General features: G+C 51.6%; 4 protein-coding genes across 6 annotated transcripts; 3 read left to right on the plus strand and 1 right to left on the minus strand.

The window, feature by feature from the left end:
• Positions 1–479: 479 nt before the first annotated feature.
• ARCN1 (archain 1) lies at positions 480–5201 on the plus strand (the record flags this gene model as incomplete). 3 transcript variants are annotated; one of them, XM_079545908.1, is made up of 9 exons in its annotated part: positions 480–737; positions 1379–1558; positions 1776–1981; positions 2400–2561; positions 3143–3308; positions 3708–3855; positions 4175–4283; positions 4428–4632; positions 5112–5201. In XM_079545908.1, exons 1-9 carry the CDS (start codon positions 540–542, stop codon positions 5199–5201), a joined length of 1464 nt encoding a protein of 487 aa, XP_079402034.1. In that variant the 5' UTR covers positions 480–539. The 3 variants fall into 3 exon arrangements, with proteins under 3 accessions (XP_079402034.1, XP_079402035.1, XP_079402036.1); XM_079545909.1 differs by having other exon boundaries at positions 480–734; XM_079545910.1 differs by lacking the exon at positions 2400–2561.
• A 3083-nt stretch (positions 5202–8284) lies between these two features.
• On the plus strand, positions 8285–10838 carry TMPRSS5 (transmembrane serine protease 5; the record flags this gene model as incomplete). The annotated part of the gene is made up of 10 exons (XM_079545857.1): positions 8285–8289; positions 8597–8776; positions 8848–8949; positions 9039–9082; positions 9154–9319; positions 9414–9589; positions 9752–9850; positions 10353–10495; positions 10577–10729; positions 10830–10838. The coding sequence occupies 10 exons, from the start codon at positions 8285–8287 to the stop codon at positions 10836–10838; spliced, it is 1077 nt and encodes a 358-aa protein (XP_079401983.1).
• Positions 10839–12550: 1712 nt separating this feature from the next.
• Positions 12551–20789, minus strand: ZW10 (zw10 kinetochore protein; the record flags this gene model as incomplete). Its single annotated transcript, XM_079545888.1, has 16 exons — positions 12551–12671; positions 12946–13148; positions 13674–13805; positions 14174–14304; positions 14924–15093; positions 15716–15787; positions 16754–16992; positions 17454–17636; positions 17908–18071; positions 18386–18577; positions 18859–19008; positions 19234–19393; positions 19501–19578; positions 19768–19869; positions 20471–20605; positions 20673–20789. 16 exons carry the CDS (start codon positions 20787–20789, stop codon positions 12551–12553), a joined length of 2349 nt encoding a protein of 782 aa, XP_079402014.1.
• Positions 20790–21855: 1066 nt separating this feature from the next.
• CD3D (CD3 delta subunit of T-cell receptor complex) lies at positions 21856–24068 on the plus strand (the record flags this gene model as incomplete). The annotated part of the gene is made up of 5 exons (XM_079545894.1): positions 21856–21928; positions 22522–22743; positions 23125–23256; positions 23637–23680; positions 24006–24068. The coding sequence occupies 5 exons, from the start codon at positions 21856–21858 to the stop codon at positions 24066–24068; spliced, it is 534 nt and encodes a 177-aa protein (XP_079402020.1).
• Between the last annotated feature and the right edge of the window lie 2420 nt (positions 24069–26488).

Genomic DNA, 26488 nt, shown 5'->3' on the forward strand with positions numbered 1-26488 from the left:
TTAATATAATGCTCAATATTTTATTAACCTGGCTTAGGGGATGTGTGGCACTGGGGAAAAATGTTCCATTTCAAAATGTTCCAGTATTTATTGTGACTTTTCTTTTGGGGCTGAACTAACAGACAGTTCAGACCTTTGCCTAAAGCATTGTTGGGGTTTTGTCAAACCCCTGCGTATGGAGGAAGAGGTGAATTTGCTGCATGGCCTGAATGTAGGACTGAGAGCCTTAAATGCTGTTAGTACAGAAGGTGGGCTGGAGAGTGTCTGCAGGGAGTAACAAAGGTGGATCTGCTTGTGGAATGGTTAAATTCTTGGTGCTGGTTGCAGAAAGATGCTTAAAGTCGCGTGTTAGGGAAACGAGCTCACTGGGAAGGTAAAGGGTAGTTGGCAGTGATCCTTGCTTTGCACACAACGCTGCGTCAGCTTTGTGGGGCGTCTGCGATGGGCAGAGCTGAGCTGTGTGTGTCCCATAGGTGCTGTTGGCGGCAGCTGTCTGCACAAAGGCAGGGAAGGCCATCGTCTCCCGGCAGTTCGTGGAGATGACCCGAACCCGCATCGAGGGGCTGCTGGCAGCTTTCCCCAAGCTCATGAACACTGGGAAGCAGCACACTTTTGTGGAAACGGAGAGTGTGCGCTACGTCTATCAGCCGATGGAGAAGCTCTACATGGTGCTGATCACCACGAAAAACAGCAACATCCTGGAAGACCTGGAAACACTCCGACTCTTCTCTAGAGTGGTAAGGATCTGCACATTGGGGCGCTTAGTGCAAAGCTCACACGTGTACCCTGAAACAGGGCCGTGACGAGGGAAGCTGGTGGTGAGCTGTTGCTGGAGCGCTCTGCCTCCACCTAACAAGTTGATTTTATGCAGCCTGTTCCCGACCTGGAAGTAACTTTAATTTTTTTGTGGTAATTTTTAACTATATCTGAGCAGTCCGTGGTTGGCATTTAACTGGGGAGGCCAAAGAGGTGATGCTGTAAGTGTAGTGTCAAATATTCTCTATTTTCTTGAGGTAGCAGCTGCTGCCTTCTAAAAAGAACGTGGCTTCACCATACGCAGTTGAGAGGCGTAGCTGTACTCTAAATGGATTTCTAAGTAATGAGTTGTTGCAGTTGCTTTTTTGTTAACTTCATAATCTATTTCTGTGCAGCTGAAGGATCTTCAGGAAACTAACTAGCATCACGGGGTGTGTTTGTTTTGGTTCCCGTGAATTACAAAGTTAAAACTGTGCTAAAAGACTCCGTAAGTTTTAGCTGAGGAAAATCAAATAGTCACAAAACTCCATTTCGTTTGTCAACAATGTAAAGGAATGAAAAGGAGCTTCACAGGTGCTGATTGTCACACCTGCATCTGTTCTGAATGTTTTTCCCTACCTAGATCCCTGAATACTGTCGAGCTCTAGAGGAGAATGAGATCTCTGAGCACTGCTTTGACCTGATTTTTGCCTTTGATGAAATTGTTGCCCTGGGCTACCGTGAGAATGTGAACTTGGCGCAAATTCGGACCTTCACAGAGATGGACTCGCATGAGGAAAAGGTGTTCCGAGCTGTCCGAGAGGTGAGAGCAGGAACTGCAGTGCGAGGTGCTCTGGGTGCTGCTGCTTTATGCAGAGGTGCTGCTCTGCTGTGATAAGGGTTGTAAGATCCAGCTTTTCTGTGCACTAAATGCCCGCTCTTGGTTCTGTCAAGAAGTGTTTGTAAGGTGATGCTGTACAGATCAGCTGCAGTGCAGGCTGAGATTGCAAAGCTTTAGCAAGTTTCATCTTTTACTTCAGACTCAGGAACGTGAAGCAAAAGCAGAGATGCGTCGTAAGGCGAAGGAGCTGCAGCAGGCCAGGAGGGACGCGGAGAGGCTGGGCAAGAAGGCGCCCGGCTTTGGTGGCTTCGGCAGCTCGGCTGTGTCTGGGGGCACAACAGCAGCAATGATCACAGAGACCATCATTGAAACAGAGAAGCCCAAAGTGGCACCAGCGCCGTCCAGGTAGGCGTGCAGCTGGCAGCAGGCAGTGCTGTCTGAAGGGCTTCACGTGGCTTCTTCCTGAGTCTTCATGGATAAACAGGTGCTGGAGCAACTGCTGTGTTTGTGGGTACAGAAGGGAGCGGTCACATATGGCTGGCGCTGCTGTGCTGTTAGTGCTTGTCAGGTGCTGCTGCGCTGTGGGAATCAAGAGCTTTCTCTGCTGGTCATGCAAGGAGCGTTTTGTACAGTATTTATGGGTTATCTGTATGCCTCCATCTCTGGAGGAAGATAGGGAAGGTCAGGCCTCTCCTGCATGTCCTCACCGAAGTGAGCTTAATATTGCTGGGACAGTCAAGTTACAGCTCTCGAAGGATCAGACTGAGGAAGGATGAAGGTGCTGTGCTGAGCTGACTTGGAGATGTTTGTGCGTTTTGTTTAGGCCGTCAGGTCCCAGTAAAGCTCTGAAACTTGGCGCCAAAGGGAAGGAGGTGGACAACTTTGTGGACAAGCTGAAATCCGAGGGAGAAAACATCATGACTTCTGTAGGCAAACGCTCTACAGAAGCAGCCAAAGTTCTTGCACCACCCATTAATATGGAGAGGTAGGTGTTACGCTTCTTCTGAAAGCAGTCTTCTCACTGCTTTGTGATGTGTGTGCTGCTTTGTTTTAAAAGATGATGGGTAAAATCTGGGAAAGCACAGCCACAACAGAAAGAGATCTTATTTGATTTTAAAGTGCCCTAGTTAGAATGAGATGCACATCCTCTGTTTTGCTCAGATGGGGAATTTTCCTATGCCTTCTGGAATGTGTCTCATTGGTTTTTTTCCCCCCAGCAGACAAGTTAAAGTAGGTGTCATTTTTTTTGGTTACCCAGATACAAATAGCTCCTGTCCTGCTGCGTCTTAGAATACAAGTATTCAGAGTTTCTTTGACGTGCAGCAAATCAGAAGCTCTTCTGCTGTGAGCCATTCTGCTGTGCGGTAGAAGTGTTCTGAGTGAACAGCACATGGAGATGCTGTGTTGCTGATGTGGTTTCCATTCATTCCAGACTTGTGCTCATAGATCCATGTTCCCCTCAGTTGATGATGCATCTGTTGAGCTGTCAGCGTCGTTCCGTTAGGGACCATCGTGCTCACGTGGGCTGTCCTTGCTGAACGTTGATTTCTTGTCTTGCTTATCCAGTGTGCATATGAAAATAGAGGAGAAGATTTCCTTGACTTGTGGCCGTGATGGGGGCTTACAGAACATGGAGCTGCATGGCATGATCATGCTGCACATCTCTGATGAAAAGTTTGCACGAATTCGCCTGCATGTAGAAAATGAAGACAAGAGGGGAGTGCAATTACAGGTAAAGTGATTGGTGTGCCATCCTTGTGCTGCCCTCTGGGGCAAAACATCGGAAATACTTGAGTGTGTTGGTGTGCTGTGATCTTACCCCAGCCTGTTCAGCTAATAAATTGAAAGGGGGAGTGGTCAGCACAGACCGCAGTGTAAATGCTGGGCTAAATCCTGCTGAGAAGGTTCAAGGTCACTTGAGAAATCTGGGCAGAATTTCAGGCTGATAAGAACGTCTGCTATAATAGGGCTTCTGAGCCAGATAGAGAACAAAGGTGTGTTTCTCAGAGGAGGGCACTGGGGGATGCGGAGGGCTGTCTTACTGGAACGTGGGTTGTCTGAAATACTGGTCAGCCTGAGGCTTGAAGTCACCGCGTGGCTGACGCAGCCTCGGCTTTTGTCCCCGTTTCAGACTCATCCGAACGTGGACAAGAAGCTGTTCACTGCAGAGTCACAGATTGGTTTGAAGAACCCGGAGAAATTGTTCCCTATTAACAGTGACGTGGGTGTGCTGAAGTGGAGGTTGCAGACGACGGAGGAGTCCTTCATTCCACTGACCAGTGAGTGCGGGGCGGGCGGGAGCTCAGCTGGAAGAGCTGGGTGTCCATCTGTGAGCTGCCTGCTTGCACCTGGCCTTGCAGCAGCGGGGGTGGCTCTGCAGTGAGGTGCGTTGTGAGGTTGAAGGGCTGGAGACTTCTCTGTGCCTTCCTCTGGATAAAAGCTGTTGTTATTACCAATGTCTGTTTTCCATTCTCGAAGAGAGCAAAGATTTTATTTGACAGAATTTCTTGGTTAGAGTTTTACTTAGCTTTTCAAAGTAGGTAACCTTTTGCAAGCCCGTTCTTCCTACAAAGGTTGTATATTTTTTCCTGCTCTCAGTTAACTGCTGGCCATCAGAAAGTGGGAACAGCTGCGATGTTAACATTGAATACGAGTTGCAGGAGGAGAGCCTAGAGCTGAACGACGTGGTCATCATGATCCCTCTACCGTAAGTGACGCCCCGTGCCTGGCCCTTCGTGTGTCCTGTCAGCTCCTGGGCTCTTGGGTTTGTAGGTCAGGCCAAGCTCGGTGCTCGACAGCTGTTTCCTCGGCTCGGTGCAGACGTGGGGTTGTGCCTCTTTCCCTTCTCCAGGTCTGGTGTTGGTGCCCCGGTGATCGGGGAGATCGATGGCGAATATCGCCACGACAGCCGGAGAAATCTCCTGGAGTGGTGCCTGCCAGTGATAGATGCCAAAAACAAGAGTGGCAGCCTGGAGTTCAGCATAGCAGGGCAGCCAAATGACTTCTTTCCAGTACAGGTCTCCTTCATCTCCAAAAAGAACTATTGCAACATACAGGTATGGTCACCTGGGAGCCGCGCTCACCGGGGAATGCTTGCAGACTGTGCTGTAGCTGCAATTAGACTGTTTGTCTGTGCTTGTGCCACGTGTTTGCCTCTGTCCTTGATGTTCTTTAGCTGTGTTGTCTTCAGAAGAGCATGTCCCCCGCGGACAGTTTTTTCTTTACAGTGCTGTGATCTCTTGCTGTGCTTACGCTCAGTGTGTTTGAGACTACCCCTTCCTCTGCCTGTCAGAGTGAGAGCAGACAGCACCAGTATCTGGCTCCTGCAGGGGCTTAGTGCCTCACAGAGTGATTTTTACTTCTGTCAAGCTACCTCAGCATCCTCTGGCCAGAGACTTTCATAAACACTGACTTGTGATTCACAAGTTCTTGGTTGGTTGTGTCCTTCTTGACTGTGTCAGAGTTGGAAAGTCGTGCTTCTTGTGTTGGGAAGTGATGTTAAATGCTGACCCTGCTGTATGTGTTATCTCCACAGGTTACCAAAGTGACCCAGGTGGATGGGAACAGCCCTGTAAGGTTTTCTACTGAAACCACCTTCCTGGTGGACAAGTACGAAATCCTGTAATGCCAGCTGTGGGGAATTGCAAAGGAAATTTTTAAATTAAAAAAAAAAAAAGAGGCCGAAGTTTATTCTGAATGTTTGGAACGCCACAGCCCTCTGCTGAGACACAAGGCTCTGTGTGCCATCTGCAGTGTCCTGGGTCACAGACTTTTTTGGCAGAGAATTGACGTGTTCATGGGGGAGAAAGGCTACGAATTTCTTTGGCAGATTTTTACTGGCTAGCAGGAGAACAAGATCTCTGCACAGAACCTGGCTTTGACGCTTCCCCATCTCCCATGAAGATGACTGGAGCTCAGTCCCAGAGCCTACTTAGACATCACACCCGCCCGTTTTTAATTATCAAACACTGTTCCGTTGTTGGTGCTGCCATTTTAATTTCTCCTCAGCCTTCAACTCTTGCTTCTGGTGATGAAAACAGGCATAAATGTAATGCACTCAGTGATGCAGTGCTTCTCTGGACCCTTCCATCTGCAAAGAAGTGGACTCGCTGCTCAGACCCGATTGCAGTGTTCCCTGCTGTACGGCAGTGAGTTTCAGCCCCAAATCTGCAGGAGTCCTTTGGGCCTCTCCTGGTGTTGGTTTAGGTGGCACAGGCTGCAGCTCTGAGCGCTCCGATCTGCCCTGTGGGGAGAACAGCACCCAGGGTGGCTGTCCCAAGGTTTGCCGTGTTGCAGAAACTCCCTGGCCAAGGCTCACGTCCTGGCTCAGGCTGTGGCAGCGCCTTGGTAGGCTGAGCTGCTCTACCTGGCAGGGTGCGGGTGTGCACAGAGCCTGCTTTGCTTCACCTGCGCGCAGTAGGAGCGGGGTTAGGACCTGGCACAAGCTGTGCTTTCTTGGTGCTTAGGGCAGAGGAGGGGGAAATGGTTTCCTGAAAGCCTGCTGGGTTGGTCTGAGCACGAGCAGCACCCAGAGCTGTTCCTCCTCTGCTGCGTGGCAGCACTTTGTCCCCCAGAGCTGTGCTCCCCCACATCCATCCCAGCCGCCCGCTCTGGGGCAGCCACCAACTGCGCTCTGCAGGGCAGCTCCCCAGCTGCTGTGTGGGACGGGCTGTGTGGAGGTGAAATCCGAGGGGTGTCCTGTCCTCACAAGTCCTCAACCCACGCGCTGTGCCCCAGAGATGCAGTGAGATGAGTTGGTTCCCATCGGGTCCTCTGCCAAAGAAGTTAGCGGTCTCTCCTCTGTTAACAGCGCCAGTGAGGAAATAAATGATTCTTTCCCTGGGGGGTGATGTGTTCTGGGGGAGGGAAAGCAAACCCTGTTCTGTAGTGAAGTAGACGATGAATCTTATTAATTCAGTTGTGTTCAGGAGTTGCTTGTCTGTACGATTTTAAAATGGAGTCGAGTTTAGTTCAAACATCAAAGGAGCATTTTTATTAAATTTGTCGGAGGGTAATATTTAAAAACCAGGACCCCAGTTTTTGTAACCCTGTACAATAATGGCCTAGGGAATAGAGCACATTCCAGTGTATACAAAGAATACAAATTCTTTAATCAAATAAAAAGAGTATTATAAAAGGAATCTGCCTGGCTTGAGTGGAGTTGTGTGGGGTGGCCTGCAGAAGATGTAGGGGCAACAAACACTGCAGCACTGGCACTGCATCCCTGCAGAGAAAGGCTCCAGGCAGAGCCAGCTGCAGCATCCAGGCCCCAGGCTGGGATTTATGGCAGGGTGTTTGCGAATAACCAAGGAGAAAATGTCGTTGAGTCTCCTGAACGTGACTTCCTCTTGTCTTCCTCTCCCGGAGTTGAGGAGCTTCCCAGCAGTGCAGGTGGAGGCAGATGGCAAAGGGACGAGATGAAGTGTTTGGAATTGGCTCTGCTGGGTCCCCTGCCAAGCCTGAACCTGCAGGGCGGAGCTGTGCTGAAATATTCATGGGGCTTTCCTCGAGTAAACAGCATTAAAAATGCAGTGAGTGTTTGAGTAACAGCCATCAGCTGTGCCTCCTGGGCTGGAGGAGTGTGTAAAGAAGGGAAGTTTCTTTTCAAGCTGCAGGGCTGAGAAGTCTCCCCTTCCTGCAGGGCAGCAGCCATCTGTCATTCAGGCAGCAAGAAATTGGAAAAACAGCCGCTGCTGTTTGACCTTTACTCCTCCGGGTGTGCTGTAGCCTGAAGACCAAAGGAGCCCGGCTTTGGGGCTGTTCCCCTGCAGCACCTGGGCCTTCTGCACCTGGCTGCAGATGGGCTGATGATAAGCAGCAGCTGTGGGCTGGCCCTTCTGGTCTGCCCAGCTCAACGTGCCCGCAGCCGTGGGGCTGCTCTGGGTGCTTCTCACGGAGGAGCTTTTGGGGGGGGTGAGAGGGGGATGGCAGCTGGGAGATGGGTTGGGAGCTGAAACAAGGAGCCCCTTCAGCACGCCCTGAGCTCTGCGGTGCGCACGGCACGGGGAGGGAAACCCAAGCTGCTGGGGGAAGCAGTGGCTGTGAGCACCGTGCTGGCATGGTGAGCAGCGCTGCTGAGCAAAGCTGGCCTCTTCTGCGGTACCTGGGCTGTTGCTGATCTGCTCCCTGCTCCTTTCCCCAGGGTCCGGATGCAGCTGAGCACCGTCCCCACAACCTGCCTGGCACTGGGGATGCTGCACAGAGCTGTGGGAGCCCCGCAGCAGAGCTGAGGATGGAGCACGGTGAGTTGTGTGTGGGCAGGGGAAGCGAGGGGCCTTGCCTGGGTCTCAGCCTCCTCCAGAACCCGTGGCCTCAGTGCATCACTTCGGGGCAAAGGGTTGGAAGGTCCCAGGTATAGGGGCACAGGGACCTGGGGATGTATCCAGAGAGCAGAGGGGTGAGGGATGGATGAGGCGGTGTTCATCTCCCTCTGTTTCCTAAAGATTCTGCCAATACCTCAGCCAAAACACTCTGCACCACCTGGAGGCTGCTGCTGCTGCTGCTCGGGGTCATGGGGCTGCTGGCAGCAGCAGTGGCTGGAGCCTGGCTGCTGGGTCAGTACCTGCAGAACAGCCCCAGCTCCCTGCCCAGCTCCCTGCCCAGCCGCGCTCCTCACCTGCTGCTCTCCTCTCCCAAAGGGTGGCACCTCGGGGGCCCACAGCCACACGTGGGCTTGGCCAAGCCACAGGCATCAGACACTGTGACAGCATGCAGTGAGGGCGAGGAGGAGCAGCCCGTGGTCCGCGGGGCACCTGGAGGAGGTTTCCCCCTTCCCACTGCCCCTGCTGAACCTGAGATACTCCTGGATAGTGAATCTCTACTGAACCTCTCTCTTAGCTCAGCTGCATGCTGCAATGGTTTCACTTTGCTTTTACATCCCCCTGTGCTGCCCAGCAGTGGTGCACGGCGTGGTCCCACCTTTGCATGCTCCCTCCCAGCAAAGCTGGGCTGAGAACGCTTCAAAAGTTTTACGCGCAGTTTATCATTCACTAGATTGCTTTGCAGTTTGTTTCACCGTAGGCCCCGCGTGAAGCACTGCAGGGAGGTGAGGTCGGTGCTGTCAGTGTCTTTCAGGATCCAGGCAGGTGCCTCCCTGCTGGCGGTGCGGCCGCAGGACCGGTCCGGATGGCTGCTGGCCTGCCACGAGCGCTGGCAGCCCACGCTGGGCACACGGCTGTGCCGGCACCTCGGGGCGCTCAGGTGGGTGCCGGTAGGGATGGGAGCAGGGCAGCAGCCCACCCCTCCCTGGGCTGCTGCTGTTCCTTCTGCAGAGCGATACATCAGAAGGGGGTGAACCTGACGGACGTGAGGGTGGAGGACGGGCAGGAGTTTGCCCAGGTGGGGTCCAGCCTGGGTGACGCGTGGCAGATCAGGTGAGGGCAGGGCTGGGCCGTGCTGGAGGAACAGGCGGGCGCTGCCTTTACCCAGCGGGCAGCTCCCTGAATGTGGTCCCCACGCACAGGAGCAGCTGCGAGTCGGGCCGCGTCGTGGCATTGCAGTGCTCAGGTGGGTTCCCCCTTCTTTGCATACCTGCGACCTCCACCCCTCGTGCCCACTGAGCTCCGGCCCTGCCACAGCCTGCGGGCAGCGCTCGGCACCCGGGGGCCGCGTGGTGGGGGGCATGGATGCTGCCCCCGGGCGCTGGCCCTGGCAGGTGAGCATCCGCCACGGCTCCCGGCACCGCTGCGGTGGCTCCGTGCTGGCACCGCGCTGGATCGTCACCGCCGCCCATTGCGTGCACAGGTACAGGGCTGCCCTCAGCACGGGACCTGCGGTGGGGGCTCAGGGTCTGTGCTGGGGGCTCTGGGCTGCCCCGGGGGCCCTTCTGTCCCCTCAGCTACCGGTGGCAGAGCGCATCGGGCTGGACGGTGCATGCTGGTGTCGCTCATGGCTCGGCCACGCAGGAGGCCGGGGTGCCGGTGGAGAGAATTATTTCTCACCCGCTGTACAACGATAACAGCATGGACTACGACATCGCTCTGATGAAGCTGCGAGTTCCCTTGAATTTCTCAGGTGAAGTGCTGCTGCGAGGCCCCTCAGCCTCTCCTGCCGTGTGGGGAGCAGTGTGCGCAGCTGGGCTGTGCTTCGGGTGATGCCAGAGCTGCGCGTTTCTGGAAAGGCACCCGGGGCTGTGCTACGAGCAGCTCTGGGCCCAGCCCATCCCCTCGCCACCAGACGCCATTGGAGCTCTGTGCCTGCTGCCCTCCCACCAGGACCTGCTCCCAGGCACGCCGTGCTGGGTGTCGGGCTGGGGCTACACCAGGCCTGACCAAGGTAAGCCTTGTCCGTGCTCCCTGTCGGCCCTTCCTGTGCTGTGTGCGCAGTTCTGCCACTGCTTCTCCTCCTCTTAAAGCCCCACGAGTCCCTCAGTGTGACCCCATCTGCACACAGAATCACAGAACGGCCTGGGTTGAAAAGGACCAAAATGACCATTTAGTTTCAATCTCCTGCAGTGTGCAGGTCGCCAACCAGCAGCCCAGGCTGCACAGAGTCCCATCACCATCCACCCTTGTAAACAGCCGTTCCCCCTCCTGTTCATACGCTCCCTTCAAATATTGGAAGGCCACACTGAGGTCCCCCCAGAGCCTTCTCTTCTCCAATCTAAATAATCCCAGTTCCCTCAACCTTTCCTCATAGGAGAGCTGCCCCAGCCCTCTGCTCATCTCAGTGCCCTCCTCTGGACCCGCTCCAAGAGCTCCACATCCTTCCTGTGCCTCCTGACCCCTCCTGCTCCCTAAGATCACATTCCCTTCTTGCTTTCTTCCTCCCTCGCCAGCACAGCTCACCGAGACGCTGAAGGAAGCCCTGGTGCCGTTGATCAGCACCCAGAGGTGCAACAGCTCGTGCATGTACGCAGGAGAGCTCACGGCCAGGATGCTGTGCGCCGGGTACCAGCAGGGGAAGATCGATGCCTGCCAGGTGATGGGCGGCCGGGGGCAGGAGCACAGCAGAGGGGCTTCGGGGCTGAGCGCCGCTGTGCTCCATCCCTGCTCTGTGCAGGGTGACAGCGGGGGCGCCCTGGTGTGCCAGGATGAGCTGGCGTGGCGTCTGGTGGGCATCGTCAGCTGGGGCCGGGGCTGTGCTGAGCCAAACCGCCCAGGGGTTTACACCAACGTGCCTCAGCTTCTGCCCTGGATTTATGGCGTCACTGAGGTACAGCAGCAAACGGCAGCACTGCGTAGAGAAACCCCACGGCCAGCGCTGCTGTCAGCACCCTGCCCTCACCCCAGTCCCTTTCCTTTTCTTTACCCAGATCTACTAGAAGCAAGGGGAAACCTCCCGCATCAACGCACGGCCCATTGCACGTCTAAGTGAAGAAAAGCCCAGGGCTAATTCCCACTGTTCCTATGACCCCCAAAGGAACGGCCCCAGGCACCACCAGAACACGTGGCCGGTATAAAGTTTATTAAAGAAAATAGTAAATTGCATTTCTGTGAACAATGCCCACGGGAGAAGCGGCGTTTGGTTTTTTACTGAGTGCTGTGTGTGAAAGGACAAGGACTCCCCAGAGATGCGAGCGGTGTGGGAATGTTCTGAGCCCTTGGCTGTGAGAGGGGAAGGGGGGAAATAATACACAAGACAAAAGGAAAAGCTGGAGGCCCAAGTGATGCCTGCCATCCCTGCTGCCTTCCTGCATGCTGGATGCGGCGTGAGCTGCTGAGTTCTGCACCCATGGTCAGGAATGCAAAGAGAATTCAGATCAAAGCCCAAATGAAAAGGATCCAATGGTATTAAAATATTCAGCTCTCAAGGACTGAAACTTTTGTCTGCAAGCATTACATGGTAGGAAATAGTTTTTGTGCAAAGAGGTACGTTGTGGCCTCGGGGCTGTGGTTCAACAGCAGCTATGGATGAGTTTTCCAATTAAAATAAACACATATTTCTCAAAGCCTTCTGTAAAGTAAAGGACAATGCTATGAGTGCACACTTAATTCCCTTCTTGTATTATCCACGTTTATCTCATTCTTAAAGGACAGAAAAATTACTGCTGTAAAGACAACAGATGCCAGACCTACTGCTTCATCAGCAGAAGGGGAAAGGAAGGAGCAGAACTGGCTTTCATAGCTGGCAGTGAGACTGAAGACAGAAAGTCAGGTTTAAGATATTTGCTATGAGAAATCAAGCACGAGGAATTTTGCCACTTGTGCAAAACGCTCTGACCCCGTAAACAGCTGACAGGGAATGAGGTCTCCTCTTCCCCACCTCCAGTTTCACTCCTTCAAGGTCTGCTCTGCAGGGAAACCTGAGCAGAACAGGTGGGGAAGAGCAGAATTTGGCACCTGAGCATTCTTAGGAGACCAAATGCTACCACCAACGTGGGTTTCATCTGTATTTGCAGGGACAGATGAGGTAAGAAAAGGGGCTGCGTGGCCCCTGATGTAAAACTGTAGGTAAAAAAGATTGATGGGTGAGAAACAGAAATCCCTCTATAGGCCCCGGAGGCAAACAAGCTCGAGATGACGTACCGCACCTGCATGACAGCCCCACCTGCAGCACTGCTCATTCTCACTAAGAGAAGCTGGAGAGAGGACTTGACCTATTGCCTACGCTGGGCTTACAGAAATGCAAGAGGATGGGATTTAGCAAACACCACAGAAAGCACCTCTTCTTTAGCAGGACTGCACACCCACCAGCTCAAAGCAAAACCCAGGATCTGTGCATAATGCCTCCAGGGAGGAAATGGCACTTTCAAGCCCAAATTCCACCTGCCTGGCAGATGGAGCAGAAGCAGTTAGTGTCCATGTGCTATTCACCTCTGATTTCCTGGTCTGAGACTCACAGAGCCAAACCATTTGCCCTAAACACAGGGAGGAAATACAGGAAACCTCTCCCTCAGTCAAGCCCCCAGGAAGCACACACCCAATGCTATGCTTTTATAGTCCAGTACAAGAAAGGTCAAATCTAACAGAAATAGATCAAAGATTCAGTTCGCTGTCCTTTATCAGAAGATGCAACATGTAGCAGTTAGCAGAGCTACTTGATCTTGGCCAGTGCTGCTGCTCTCCTTTCTGTGTTCTGGAACAAGGCTCGGATCAGACCCTTCACTTCTGCTGGGGAGAACTCAGCTGCAAGAGGTCCCTTCCCATCTGCCCACCTACAAGGGAGAAAGAGCTTTGGTTAACAAAACTGCATGGTAACCTCACACTGAAACAAACCTTTGGGGCTTTCACAGAGTCACAACAGTTCTTCAACTCCTGTGACGAATGGTTAAAGCAGACTGAAACGCATCAAGCATTTACAAGCATGGAACAGTGCTAAGCCTGGAAGCAAAACAAGTTGGTTGCCTGTTAGCTGCACGCAACCTGAGTCCAGAATTACTTAATTAGGTATTTAAAGCAGACTTCTCAGTTGAGCCTGCAGATACCTACTGATCTACTATTTCTTGCAGGTTGGCCTGCAGGATGATCATCAGCTCTTTGAATGTCATCCACTTCTGCACGTAGACTGGAACCTCCTCTTGGTATTTCTTGTTCTTGTCCTCTTCAGGCAGCGGAGTGAAAACTTGAGGCCCCTCCTCCACCATGATCCTGCAGAGCGAGTACAGCCTGTCTGCATCTTCTGCAGAGATGTCCTAGAATTGAACAAAGAATGTCCAAGAATGGAACAAATCGCTAACAAAAGAGCTGTTGGACGTGATTTTGGATCACTAGACAGTAAGTGAAATGAAGGCAAAAACCAACTCGAACCCCAAAATAGGGCTGTGTGCATGAAGGCAAAAAGCATTTCATATTCTCAAGCAAATGTATTTCACAAATACTATTTAATCAAGTTCTCTGCAATCACCTCAGAACAAGGCTTGTGCTTCTCAAGAGCAGATTCACTGCGAGGCAGAGTGGTTATGAAGAAGGTCTGAGTGGTTTATGAGGAAACACAGGGAATGCCAGCACAGCAAAGAAGGCAAAGCTTTTTGGCAGGCACAGCATAAGACAGCATCCCAGCTGCTACAGGAAAAGCCCTGTTCACCTCACTGACAGCGAAGGGCCTTCAAGATACAGACCAAAACTGGCTCCCCTGAAACCTCAGCCTCTGAAGAGCTCCTGGAGGTCACCAATGTTCAGACCACGCTTATGCTTGGCATGTCACAGCATGCAGTTACCTCCAGGGCAGCAATCCTAGTGACCATTTCGGAGAGCGCTGTGTTCAGTAAGGTGCCCATGGCCTTGCAGTACACGTTCACTGGAAGGACATCCTGCCAGACTTTCCCCAGTCTTTTCAGCTGATGCAATACCTGCAGTGTAACAGCCACACGTTACTGATGTGCTACCAAGAAGAATGCTGAAGAAGCACACAATGATACGGGCACTGCACACAGACCAAAGCAAGTTCTAAAGAAGCGTAAGGCAATGAAGCACCACATTCAGCAGGTGTTCCTTAAAAGAAAGCAATGGCTTCAGTTTGCATTGCAGCTTATCAGAAACTGGACACCTTTTCCTTGAACAACGGAACATAGAGATGTACTACAGGAAAACTTCATGATTAAGAAACTGCTGCCTTGGTGCAAGCAGACTTGAACTCAGCATCCCACAGAATGAGGCACAGCCCAAGGACAGCATCTACAGACAACAGCACACCTAGCTTCAGCTTTGCCTCGCCTACCTGCCTTATGGCTTTGTTTGCTGCAGAGTAATTTTCCTCATCATCCATATTAGAAAAATTCCTGGCACTTGACAGCCTCTCCAGGATTTCTCCTTTCTGCACTCGCATCTGGGCCAGAAAACACTCCATGCCTTTAGGAGAAAAAAACAAGCAGAGAGAAGCAATTAAGGCATTCTTTGTTTGCTCTGCTGACGCTGATTTAGAGACTAAGTGCAGAATAATAAACCTGCCACGATGTTGTATTTTTAATAGAAATTTCCAGTCTCCAGCCATTCTCACAGAGCAATTCAACCAGGCCCAGCCACTGCATTCAATAAGCTCTTGCACAGCTTGGACTCTGAGAAAGCTGAGCAGCAGGGCTCACTGTGGATGACAGGTTCCTGTTAACCTAATGGCAGCTTATTTCAGAACTTGCTCCCAAAGAATAACCTAAAGAAAGTGTCAGAAGAGTCAGCAGCAGATCCCCAAATATCTGTGTGCACAACACCTCACTGGTAACAGTCTGCTCTTAGAACTATGCACCAGACAAGGTGAGCCCTGTTTAAATAGCCCAGTCCTGTACAGCTGTACTGCTTAGAGCCAGGAGCTCCACACACCTCCCTACCAAGATTTCCTTGCCCCAAACTCGTAAATAACAGCTTAACAGTCTGTTTGAGTCAGTGGATACATTCTGAATCATTCAGCAACAAAAACCAGCGTTAATTACCACATCACCTATCGAGGTACTTCAAGACTGAAAAGTAAAATTACCAAGTCTCCTAAAGCCAGGCACCAGGTCGACAAAAGTAGCTGCTCCATCACACAGGATGCTGGTCAGGCGGTACCGGAACTGATGCCCCATGGTGAGCAGGTGGTGAGCGATGTACATGCAGTTGTTGTGGTGAATAGCTGCGAGCTGGGGCAGTTTCTGGAGGTTCTCTCTGTCTCGGGAAGGAGAGGAGAGGAAGAAATGTATGTATTTAGGCCTGGCTCTGTTAAACTGACATACGGACGCTGCAGAAACAGTCTGACTGAAAGCGATGTTGCAAAGGAGTCACTGCAAGCAATGCTTGATAAGGCCACCAGCTGGAAGGGAAGTATACAATCCTCATTGCTGCTCTTTCTTACAGGGAAAGCAACATGAAAAATCTTAAAGGCCAAACCCCATGACAAAGCCAAGGGTGAGGGCTCCATTCAGTAGCTGGATATGACAGAGGTTTGTAAGACCCAGGTTGCAAGACTCAGTTTTATACTGAAGATGCAGCTTCAGCTCACGCTGCCTGCGCTCCCACCCATGCAAGGGCCAGCAGGCACGGAGCCAGTCTCACTCATGCCAAAAGAAATATGAAAAGCCATCTCCTTGATCATAAGACCGCCAGCTAAGAAACTCTCAAGCAAATAATTTGCAACAGGTAGGGGGTAAAAGCATCAGCTTTTTCCCAGCGGAGGAAGTCCTCAGCAGCTTTTGGACTCGCTGGACAAAAGAGAGATTGAGTGGGATGGTTCCAACAGCGCTGTGCTGACTGCAAAGCAGGCCTGAAGTCACACACATCACACACTTACTTGTGGTACGTTGGCACTACATCATAGAACAGCTGGAATATATTCCGCACGGAGTAGAAGAGCTGTATGCAGCTACAAGGAAAACAAGGCTCACGTCAGTTCATCTGAGTTAACACTTGTGTGCCCAGTGACTCTCGCCCCTCTCTTACAAAAAGCTTTGTTAGTGGTAAAGCACATTCTCCTTAATGAACAAATGAAAAATCAACCAGGGAAGGGCAATAAAGGCAACATCCTCCACAATTCACAAAGGCTTCTCACAAGAGCTGTGATGACCTTGAGAGTTCAGCGTGGAGGAGATGAGCTTCAGAGCACAAGTCGGAACAGAGATACGTGAGACCCCACAAACAAAGGGAGCAGTGTCCTCCCTCCCAGCAGGTATGCACGTGTACTCAGCCCTCGCTGCCACAGCACAGTGCAGGGCATTCAGTACCTGGGAAACTCTCCCTCTTGAGGGTTGTGGGCTCCAGTTTTTAGAGCTGGCTGTATGCAGCTTCTCAGAACATTCCACTGCTTTCTTTCAAGAGCCCTGACAGATGCAGAGCTGGAGTTTTTTGCTTTTGCACTCAACACACACACAAAAAGAAAGCAAGAACTCACCTCAGAACCTTAGGGTGCCATCCCTTACTGGGTTGGAACAAAAGAAATGGCTTTTATCTTTTCAAACAACAGAAACAGACCACATGATAGATACTGCAGTGAACACAGCAGTAGCATTTCTCCCAAACAAGAGACTGAGGCTGTGAATTGCCCTGTGCTGCCACTGCTGCTCAAATATGGCAAAACCCACCTGAATGCTCCCTGAAACCAGAGCCTGAAAGGCTGCTCTGCTCAACCAGTGCTCCTGCTGCACCAACCTACTGCACAAACCCAGGCACGCAGCCTTCAGCCAAAACACAGCACAGCTTTAATGATTAATTCTAATCTTTAAGTACCCTCTGCTCTCATGAATTCCTTCTAATCTATTAGCAGATGCTTAGTGTTGCCAAAGGCAATACATATCTGACTCCCAGAAGCTACAGGCTGAGATGTAATTCCTACCACTGATCTGTGCTGGCTGTAGTCTCCAACAGTGTCTGATAAGCCAGCTCCATCAGCTTTTCCACCGATGCACTGATACGGCACGTGGGCAAAGAAAACGTGTACTGGCTCAGCTTAGAGTCATTGTCCAAACTGAGCACCTCGTTAGGAAGGAGTTTAGAAGTCTTCTGCATTTTAACATGATCTCCAGACCCAGGATCAGGAAGTTTTGGTAGGGCTACGCAGGAATCAGGTGTGATCTAAGGGAAAACGAAAGAAAAGCATAACTATAATCAGAGCCCAGAGAAAGGAGACTGTGTGAGGTCAGAAAACACTGATTTGAGCCTCAAGGTAAGCATTAAGCTGCAGAAATGCCCTGAGACTGCTGGAGGTCTCATGATTTATGAATGAATGACACAGAAGGTCATGAAAGCCTACAGTTTCATGCCTAGAAGCAAGCCCTACAAGTGAACCTCTATGTTGGCTTTTCTTTTTCTAACCCTGGCCAAAAAAACCTACAAAAGTAAGCTTTGGGTATTTTAATACCTAGCTGGTGAGATAACCTACTTGAGTACCTTCTAAAAAGACTCTGAAGCTCTTGTTTGCCAGGATCCCCAAATAGTAGTCCTCCATAAGAAGGACTCAGCTGTCCTAGACAAGCCTTCTTCAACAGCCACGTTATTTTCCCACAGAGAAGAACAGGATGGTGCATCAGCAGTACCTTTACAGTATTGTGTATTTCTGAGGTCATCAGGTTTCTGGCTGCCACAATCACATCCTGGCATTTCTTGTGAGCAAAGTGGGAATTGACATTACGGGCGTATTTCAGTAAATCTGTTGTGTCTCCATTCAAAAACTGCATTTTCTTCAAGGCTTTTTCAAACTCCTCGGTGGATTTAATCACCTGAAAAGAGCAGACATTCGATACCTGTGGACTGCAAGTTTCCTAAAATCAAACAACAAAATTAAAGCTGGATAGAAATTCTTCCACTCAGCTGGAAGAAAAGGATAAAACCTGGCTGTAAAGATCACTGCCTAACAGCTCTCAGCAAAAGAAAAAGCTGGCTCAGGTGGAGGCCATGATCACACAGAAATCGTCTTTTAGCTGCAGCTTTCTGCTGAAGATGGTCATGTGGTATTTCCACTAAATAAACCTGAAAGACTTTGAGACCTACCTCTATATACTGCTCTAATTTGCTGCTGTTGGTTGGGATCGAATTCACCAGGCAGTTCTGAATGAGGCAGTCTGACAGCTCTTCCCATATCATATCACCCAGCAGTTCTGCCAGCGTCACTCTGCCCTCCTTTCTGTCTTCCACACACTGCTCAACAGGCACATCTGAATTGAAGAGAACAGAAGAGGGTTTTACTACACCTGCTTCCTGGACCAGACCCTTCACCAGTTCATTCAAGTCTTCCTGTCTTTCAGAAGAGTGTACTTCAACTGTTCCACAATTTCATAACGAAGATATTCCTCATATCCAAACCACGTTGTTTGCAGTTCTGATCAATATCTGAATTTATCTGCATTTTTTAGTATTAAAAGCTGCTCAGATCTTGCAGACAACTGCTTAAAAACCAGCTTCCACTCCAACTACAAGAACAAGGTGCTGAAATGCAACTCAGACTGAGGCCAAAAGGGAGACAACTTACTCAGCAGGTATTTGTGGAGAACTTCAAGAACAAACTTTATCTTGTCAAAAACCTCCACAGGAGAAGAATGATCCAAGTCAGGCTTCTCAGACTTGAACTTTAGGATGACCACATCTGACTGTTCTTCTGTGAACGGCTGAAGAAACGGGTACGAAATCAGTGGCTTGAGGATGTATTTCAGCAACAGCTTGCCTGAGAAATGAAGTAAATAAATAAATGTATGGTTTCGAACAGCAGGAGGCAGGCAGGTTTATTTCCAGGGAAGCCCACCTATCTTGGATTCAGATTCTCCACATGAGGTGGAAGAAACCCCACCTGGACTAGCTGTACCAGAGAACATTCAAGAGGCAAAAAGCATTGGGTCTGGTTTCACTAAAGACCATTTTACCTATACAAAACTCATGGAGGCCCGGCAAAGAGCAGCATTTTTAATGCAAAACAAAGAGCAACAGAAAAAGCCAGGGCTGCCTTACCAAAAGTTTTCAGCTTGGTGCGCAGTTCTCCAAGGACAGCAAAAGCCTGCAGCACAGAAGCAACAGGTGGGCCTGCAATTTCTTCCTCTTTTGATGGCAGTGTGCATAAGTGCAATTCTGAATGCATCACTGACTCTGGGCCGACAGTTTCTAAAGAAAAGGAAGAAACAACTCTCTGGTAAAACACGTTCTGAGATGTAGCAGATCTGAGGAGCTCCTGCATTTCTCAGCTGGTGGCTAAAGCAATATTCCACCTCTCTCCATTTCCACAAAACGTGGCTCCTGTAAAGAGCATCAGAAGTGAGGACCGAGCATCTTGTGTCACCACGTAGGACAACGGACCCAGAATCAGTCCCTTATTAGAACTGAGAGTACCTTTAGAAGGAGGAAGCTTCCACACAACCAATTTCTGCCATTCCTCTCCCAAATGATAGAGCATGTTCTGTGTCTGCACCGTGAGCTCTGTGCCCAGTGCTTTCAGGATCTTCAGCTCAAAGCCCTTGCGGGATTCCAGCATTTTCAGGCTGCTTCGTGCCTGGTGGGAAAGGTCAAACACAAGCCATGGGTAACTGCAGGCCTTGCGAAACCTACTGAAAGTATTTCTCCACAATTTTGCCATACGTTTTAAGAAATCATTACCACCTTTTCCAGTTGTTGAGCTGCTTCAATGTACTTCTTTTCCAGCAGTGCAGTGTTGTACTCTTTCAGAGCTGTATCAAACTGCAACAATCAAGGAGGATCATATATAACTGTGTATCTGCTATCAGACTACAAGATTTTTAACAATGCAGGTAGACACAGAGGAGCAGCAGTTAGCTGTTTGAAAGAGAAGCCCAGCATGGTGCCACAGGCAGAGCAGCAGACTGCTGCTCAATGACTTGAAGCTGCACTCCCACATTCCCTCCTCACCTCCTGCAGCTTCTTCAGGATGCTCAGAACCAGCGTGTCCTGCTCCAGCTGCTGCTTCAGTTCAGTGAATTCAGCCACAGCAACGTTTAGGTCCCGCTGAACCTGAAATAAAAACCTTCAGTTACAGCCAAATGTTAGCGGGAAGATTTCCTCCTGATGGTGACAAAAGCACGAGAGAGAAAATGTTTGTACCAGGATTACGGCTTGGGTTGGAAGGGACCTTAAAGGCCATCTGGTTCCATTCCCTGCTGTGGGCTGGCTGCCACCCAGTGGCTCCACTGCCCAGAATGGTTCAGGGAGGAGGACAGGAGGTTGGCGTTACCAGCACACCTGCTGTGCCACCTGATAATGACCGTGTCTGTAATTTCTATGGCCGCCCATCACGCTCTCTGCCGTAAGGATCCTTATAAGCACGAGAAACTCCACCAAACGGCTTCTTTTTGTGTACATCAGAGGTTTTTTCAAGGCGTGGGAAGGAGATGCGGCACCAAAGGCTGTCAGAAGGAGCTCAGTGCTCCCGTTGTGCTCAGCCACGGGCCCAGCTCCACCGGGCTGCTCCTGCCCTGCACCGCGTGTCACCAAAGGAGCCCCGCGGTGCCGCCGCCCCTCCGCGCTCTCTGCAAACACCGGGGCTGGGGGGGGGGGGGAGGGGGGGTGGCACAGTTTGGGGTTAAACCCGGAGAAAACGGACAAAAGCGGTGACCTCGTTCTCCACGCCGGCCCTCAGCAGGTCGATGTTGCGGGCCAGCCCGTCCACCCTGACCACCAGCTCCTCGGCGCTCTGCATGCCGGGCAGGAACTCGCTGTACTTCTTGGTGATCATGGTGCACACCTCGCCCTGCGGAGAGACCGCCGTCACCGACACCGAAACCGGCACCGCCCCGCCGCCCGCCCCGCGGTCCTGCCTTCAGCTCTTCCACACGGCGGGACAGCCGCCCGATGCGGGTGCCCAAATCCTCCTTGTCCAGGCGGCCCGAATGGGCCAACACCGCGGCCACCAGAGAGCCCGCGCCCGCCGCCATCTTCCGCCGCGCGGCACCACGGGAACAGCGGAGCCACAGCGCCATGGGGCGGCCGGGAGGAGACACAGCAGGGCGGGGAGCGGCTCCGCGAGTGCGTGCGGCCTGGGGAGGGGAATGGTTTGGGTGGAAGGGAGCTGAAGGCCGCCTGGTGCCGCTCCCTGCAGCGCACAGGGACACCCACAGCTCAGCAGTGCTCACAGCCCCGTCCAGCCTGACCTTGGCTGTCTGCAGGGACGGGGCACCACCGCCTCTCTGGGCAACCTGTGCCAGCGCCTCACCGCCCTCACTGCCAAACCTTCTTCCTCAGCTCCACCTCAGTCTCCCCTCTTGTGGTCTGAAGCCATCTCCCCTTCTCCCATCACACAGACCCACTGCAGAGTCCGTCCCCTCCCTTCTCACAGCCCCTTCAGATGCTGACGGGCCGCTCTCAGCTCTCCTTCTCTTGCCTTCTCTTCTCCGTGCTGCTCAGCCCCAGCTCTCGGCCTGTCCTCGCAGGGAGAGCTTCCATCCCTGCCGCCATTTCTGTGTCCCTCCTCTGGCCGCGCTCCAGCAGCTCCCCGTCTCTCCTGCCCTGAGGACTCCACCTGTGGACGCAGTGCTCCAGGTGAGCTGTCACAGCGCACAGCTTTGGTTGCAGCCCAGGGTCTGCTTGGCTTTCTGTGCAGTGAGGGCACACAGAATCACAGAGTGGCCAGGGTTGGAAGGGACCTCAAGGATCACGAATCTCCAACCACCTGCATGCATGGCCACCAACCTCCACATTTCACACCAGCCCAGGCTGCCCAGGGCCCCATCCAACCTGGCCTTGAACGCCTCCAGGGACGGACGGGGCATCACAGCCTCTCAGCAGCTGTTCCAGCACCTCACCGCTCTCTCTGTAAAGAACTTAACACACCTTCCCCCCGTGCCCCCCTGTGGGCGTTGTGGTGGGGTGGAGGAGGCTGTTGTTGTTGGGGAGCCTCAGCCCTGTGTTTCCGCTGCCTGACGAAGCTCCACTCCTCACGATCAGAGCTCTCCCCGCCTCCTCTCCCCTGAGCAGCACACAGAGCTGCCGTTGCTCTGAGCCATGTGGAACGGACGGGCCCTGGGCACCTGGCTGCTGCTTGCCAGCGTGGCTGTGGCCAAGTTGGGCGTCCACGGTAAGTCCCAAAGGCATTGGGTGCTGTCCACTGATTGCTGCCAGTGGAGCACAGGGGATGTGGGGATGGCAAAGGGGCCAAAGGAGCAATTCTGTGGGTTTTTTTGCATGGTTTTCCGTAGGAATGCTTGTTTCCGCTATCATTCTCCATGTTTTCTTTTGCCTTGCTCCTGAGGTTTTTCTCCTGACTTTGCGTTTAAGGGAAAGGTATCACTCGCTGTCGGAATGTCTCTCTCGTAGTGGCACTCTGTTAGTGATGTATTCTGTGTGCAGGATCATCCTCACGTGTGTGCAGACTGAGCAGAGCCCAGGCAGATGCCTGGTTCCAGTTAATTTTCATTCTGAGAGGGATTGGATCTATACTCTAGAGCTGCATTAAGTAACTGTCTATTGAACGTTGGACTGCTTTTCCACTGAGCAATTTGTTTTTTTTTGTAGAGATTTCAGTCTGCAGCATCCTTTTCACTGCTCAGGGAAAAACTTAACGCAATGCTTCTACAGCAGCCATCTCTACCAAGGACACTCAGGAGCTCTGCACCACTGTGAGGGCTGAGAATGCAGCCATGAAATTCTCTGCTCTCTTTTATTTTACAGGAGTGGACATAATTGTGAATGAAATCAGTGGGAAGGTGTTCCTGCAATGTCAAACAAGCAAAGAAGAGCAAAAAAAAGGCATTGTATGGAAGAAAGGCGAATATCCTTTAGGAAACATGACACAGCTGGACTTGGGTGCAATTTACGACGATCCCAGAGGCGTCTATACATGTTCGCTGGGTGGCGACGATAAACTGTCCTCTCTCCAGGTGCACTATCGAAGTGAGTGTTTGAAGCTCAATTTCTAGAGCCAGGACTGCTCTAAAGTTTTCACGTAAGCCAGTTTTTAAGCGAAATACTGATTTCCCAGAGCCTGAGGGTGGTTCCATTCCTGCCTGTGCTGTGGCTTGCTATTCCAGGATGGCTAGCTCAGAGTGCTGGGCACACATGACAGCTTGTGCCCCTGGGTTGGGTCACGCAGGCAAACCAAGCTTAATCTCTGGTCTCCACTGTCTCGAGAGTAGAACCTGCCTGAGCTGGCAGAGCAATCTGGGCTCAGATCAACCCAGGAGGCAGAATAGAGACAGCCACTGGAGTTGGAGGCCAGGGGCAAGTTCCCGGTACTGATCTTGTTCTCAGTCTTTGTGTTCTTTGTGTTTCCAGTGTGCCAGAATTGCATTGAAGTGGACGCTCCCACCATCTCAGGGATTGTGGTCGCAGATGTTGTCGCCACTGTCTTCCTGGCAATTGCTGTGTATTGCATCAGCGGGCAAGATAAGGGCCGCATGTCACGAGGTGAGGGGAGAGCCTGCTCATGGGTGGGGACAGGAAGTGCCTGGGGGCCTGGGCATCTCTGGGGCTGCATGGTACCTGGGGACTTCCATCACTGCCATGTATCTCAGTAACTCTGTGACACAGGCACCAGCCAGCAGCCAGCTTGTCCAGGGCAGCCCTGGGAGGGATCACTCCGTGTACCCTTTATGCCCCTAGCTTAGCTTCTTGGGAGAAGCCGTCAATCATACAAAGCTCTCCAAAACATCATCCCCAGGACAGCAGCTTTCTGCCATATCTACCAGAGGAAGTCAAAACAGCCAGCTACTTGGGTTTGTTTACAAATGTTCACCACATTGCCCATGGTTCCTTCTGATCTTTGACCGCAGTCTTTCTTTATTTAGCTTCTGACAGGCAGAACCTGATAGCCAATGATCAGCTCTACCAGGTGAGCATGCACGTGCACATGTGTGTGTTTTTTTGTGTGCATTTATAGGTGTCAGCAGCTCCACGTGGCTGGAATGACATGGCCATGATGGCACAGCTGCTGGGGAGGCGTGGTGTGGTGCTGTCACTCTGCTGGGAGGTTCACAGCGGCTTCCCCCTGAGCGACCTGTAGGACGGTGCAGGCTCAGCTGCCCTCTGCCCTCTCTGGGGTTGTTAAGCTTGAGGGGGGTGGAGGGAGCTTGCCAAAAGCTTGGCAAAGGGGAGACTTGGCTCCGCAAGGCTGGACAGGCACAGTTGTAACTTGCCTTGCCTTTTCTCCTCCCTAGCCCCTTGGTGAGCGGAACGATGGACAGTACAGCCAGCTGGCAACTGCCAAGGCCCGCAAGTGAAGCAGGAAGGCACTGGGGCCAGTGGCTCCTTCACACGACGAAACCATAGCCAGTGCCAAAGAGCACCAGCACCCTGCCCTGGCGCTGCTTTGTGAACTTGCTGCTGGCAGAAGACAGTGTGGGTTTTTGCCTGGAGAGCCCTCCAGCTCCCTGCCAGGACGGGCTGCTTGTAGCGCTCTGCTCTCTCCATGACGCATTGCATTTCTGTATTCCTCTCATTAAAGATGATCTTATTCTATGGCCTCCTGTTCTGTCAGTTGCGTTAAGGCCTGGGGAGCCATGCAGTCACTGGCTGTGATCTGCTGGATCCCTGCAGAGCTGTGAGGTTTCTACCTGCTCTAATAGTACACTGTTCTGCCAGTGCAGGCAGGCATCCAAGGCTGTGCCACCCCTTTGTGCCTGGATCCAAATGGCATCCAGATCCACTGCTGAAGCTGAACTGTGGGGACTTTGTGAAGGGAGAAGCTTGCTGCTCCTGACTCATTTAGCTCCACGCTGGGGATCGGGGCCAACAGTATGGTTCACAACAACACTCAGCAGAGCTGACTTGTAGGATGACTGGCCAAAATTGGAGGCTGATTGCAACCAGCACCAAGCAGCAGTTTGAAACCTCAGAAACCAGGTCATCTCCTATGTGCCAGCTGCACACACCTGTAGGTTTTGTTTTTCTCCTTTTCTAAGAATCTGTGTGCTAAGAATCTAAGGCTTTAGAGAGCAGTAGGCTACAAACTGACTTGTGACTCGATGGTTTCATGCAAGTACCAAAAGAGTTCACGCTCAATACACAGTTTCACAGTCAGTGACCTCCAATCTGGCATTTGTGGCACAGATAACAGCTTACAGGCTGTGCAAAGCTGTGGGTGCAGCCTTATAGACTGAACAACAAAGTGACCCGTTTTCCTTTGATGTCAGCTGTTTGTACAATATTCTGCTCTTCACATCTTAGTGGCTTTTCCGCTCCGAACTGCTCTGGTGAAGGGTGAGACTGATATGGCAATCACAGGTAGAATATACCAATGTCCTCTTTCCATCTACAAAGCCATCAGCATGAGCCTTACCAAAGTGACTGGCAGATTGACTGGTTCACAATGCTTTCATCACCATCAGATGTCACATATAGCAAAGGCTTCTATCCACACCCAAACAGCAGGAGAAACCCATGGTGTGGTGGGCATGCTCTGCACAAATCAGAGAGAGAGCAGGAACGGCATTGCCAGCCAGTCTGTTTGTGGAAGGCTGCTCAGCACCTCGCCCTTGGGAAGATGCAGAAATGCTTCTGTGGCACTGCTAAGCACGGAGAGATGCTGTCACTGGATTTGTGCTGATTGCACTGAGATAAGGAGAAAGTGGGGTGGCTGAGGCAAACACGGGGCAAACATGCAGCCCCACAGATGGTCGATGCACCAGGGCAGCTCAAAGCAAAATTTAGTTGTGCTTCTCATATTCCATCTGTGGCCGTGGTCCGTATGGCTGGGCCAGGTGAGCTTCCTTGGGGCAGTGCTGATATGCTGGGGATGAGAACGTGACCCAGAGTGGTTTCAGAGCAGCTGTGGATTAGTGCTGGCTGGGTCTTGCAATCTGTCTCTTAGATATTTAGAGCTTTGTTTGGTAAAGCCCGCTGTACTGCTTCTAAAACCACATCCTGCAGGGTATGTACAGCAGTCTGAAGCACAGTCCTCGCCAGGGTGTTCATCCCTTGTGCTAAAACTCAAGCTAAACCACCCACAACCCCCACCACTGCTGCTGTTTCCTCTCTTCTGAGCTGTTGCTCTGCAGAGCAACAGAAATGTGGCTTGCTGAGCCAGTCTTAAGCCAGAAATGTTTCCACACATCAAAGCGCCTCTTGGGCCTTTCTCCTTTCGTTACTACCAGCCCCACTGTGCTGCTTTTCAGATCACTCAGTTGAGAATTGCTGTGTTGGGTGTTTGGGGCCTCAGCTATTTCTCTTGCCCCCCAAAAGCACACCCAGTCCCATTCCAGCTCCTCTTCATACCTGCCCTGCTCTGAGGCTCAGCTCTCCAAGGCATGGCAGTGCATTTCTGTGTGTGCAGGTCTCTCCCCCCAGAGCCACAGAAGCGCAGTCTCGGTCTATTCCTGAGCTGGGAACTCAACACAAAATCTTTTTCCTTAATGGAAGTAAAAAAAAAAAGAAGACACAAGAAGGCACAAGAAATCTTTTCTGCTGCATATCTGGGGATGTTGGCTCTCATTTTATTAATATATTACAATTTTGAAATGTATATTAAAAAAAAAAAAAAAGCTAAAACAGACTTTTACCAATGGTGAAGTAGTCTGACATCTTTCTAATAGAACCCAAGCAGAGCTCAAGTGCCAGAACTGAAATGGAGAGGAAAAGGGAAGCAATAAAGGATAGATCACAAGCTCTATGCAGCAATAGCTCTGGTAAGTGAAACAGCAAA

Source organism: Tetrao urogallus, assembly GCF_951394365.1.
Source record: "Tetrao urogallus genome assembly, chromosome: 22".
Taxonomy (NCBI): Eukaryota; Metazoa; Chordata; class Aves; order Galliformes; family Phasianidae; genus Tetrao; species Tetrao urogallus.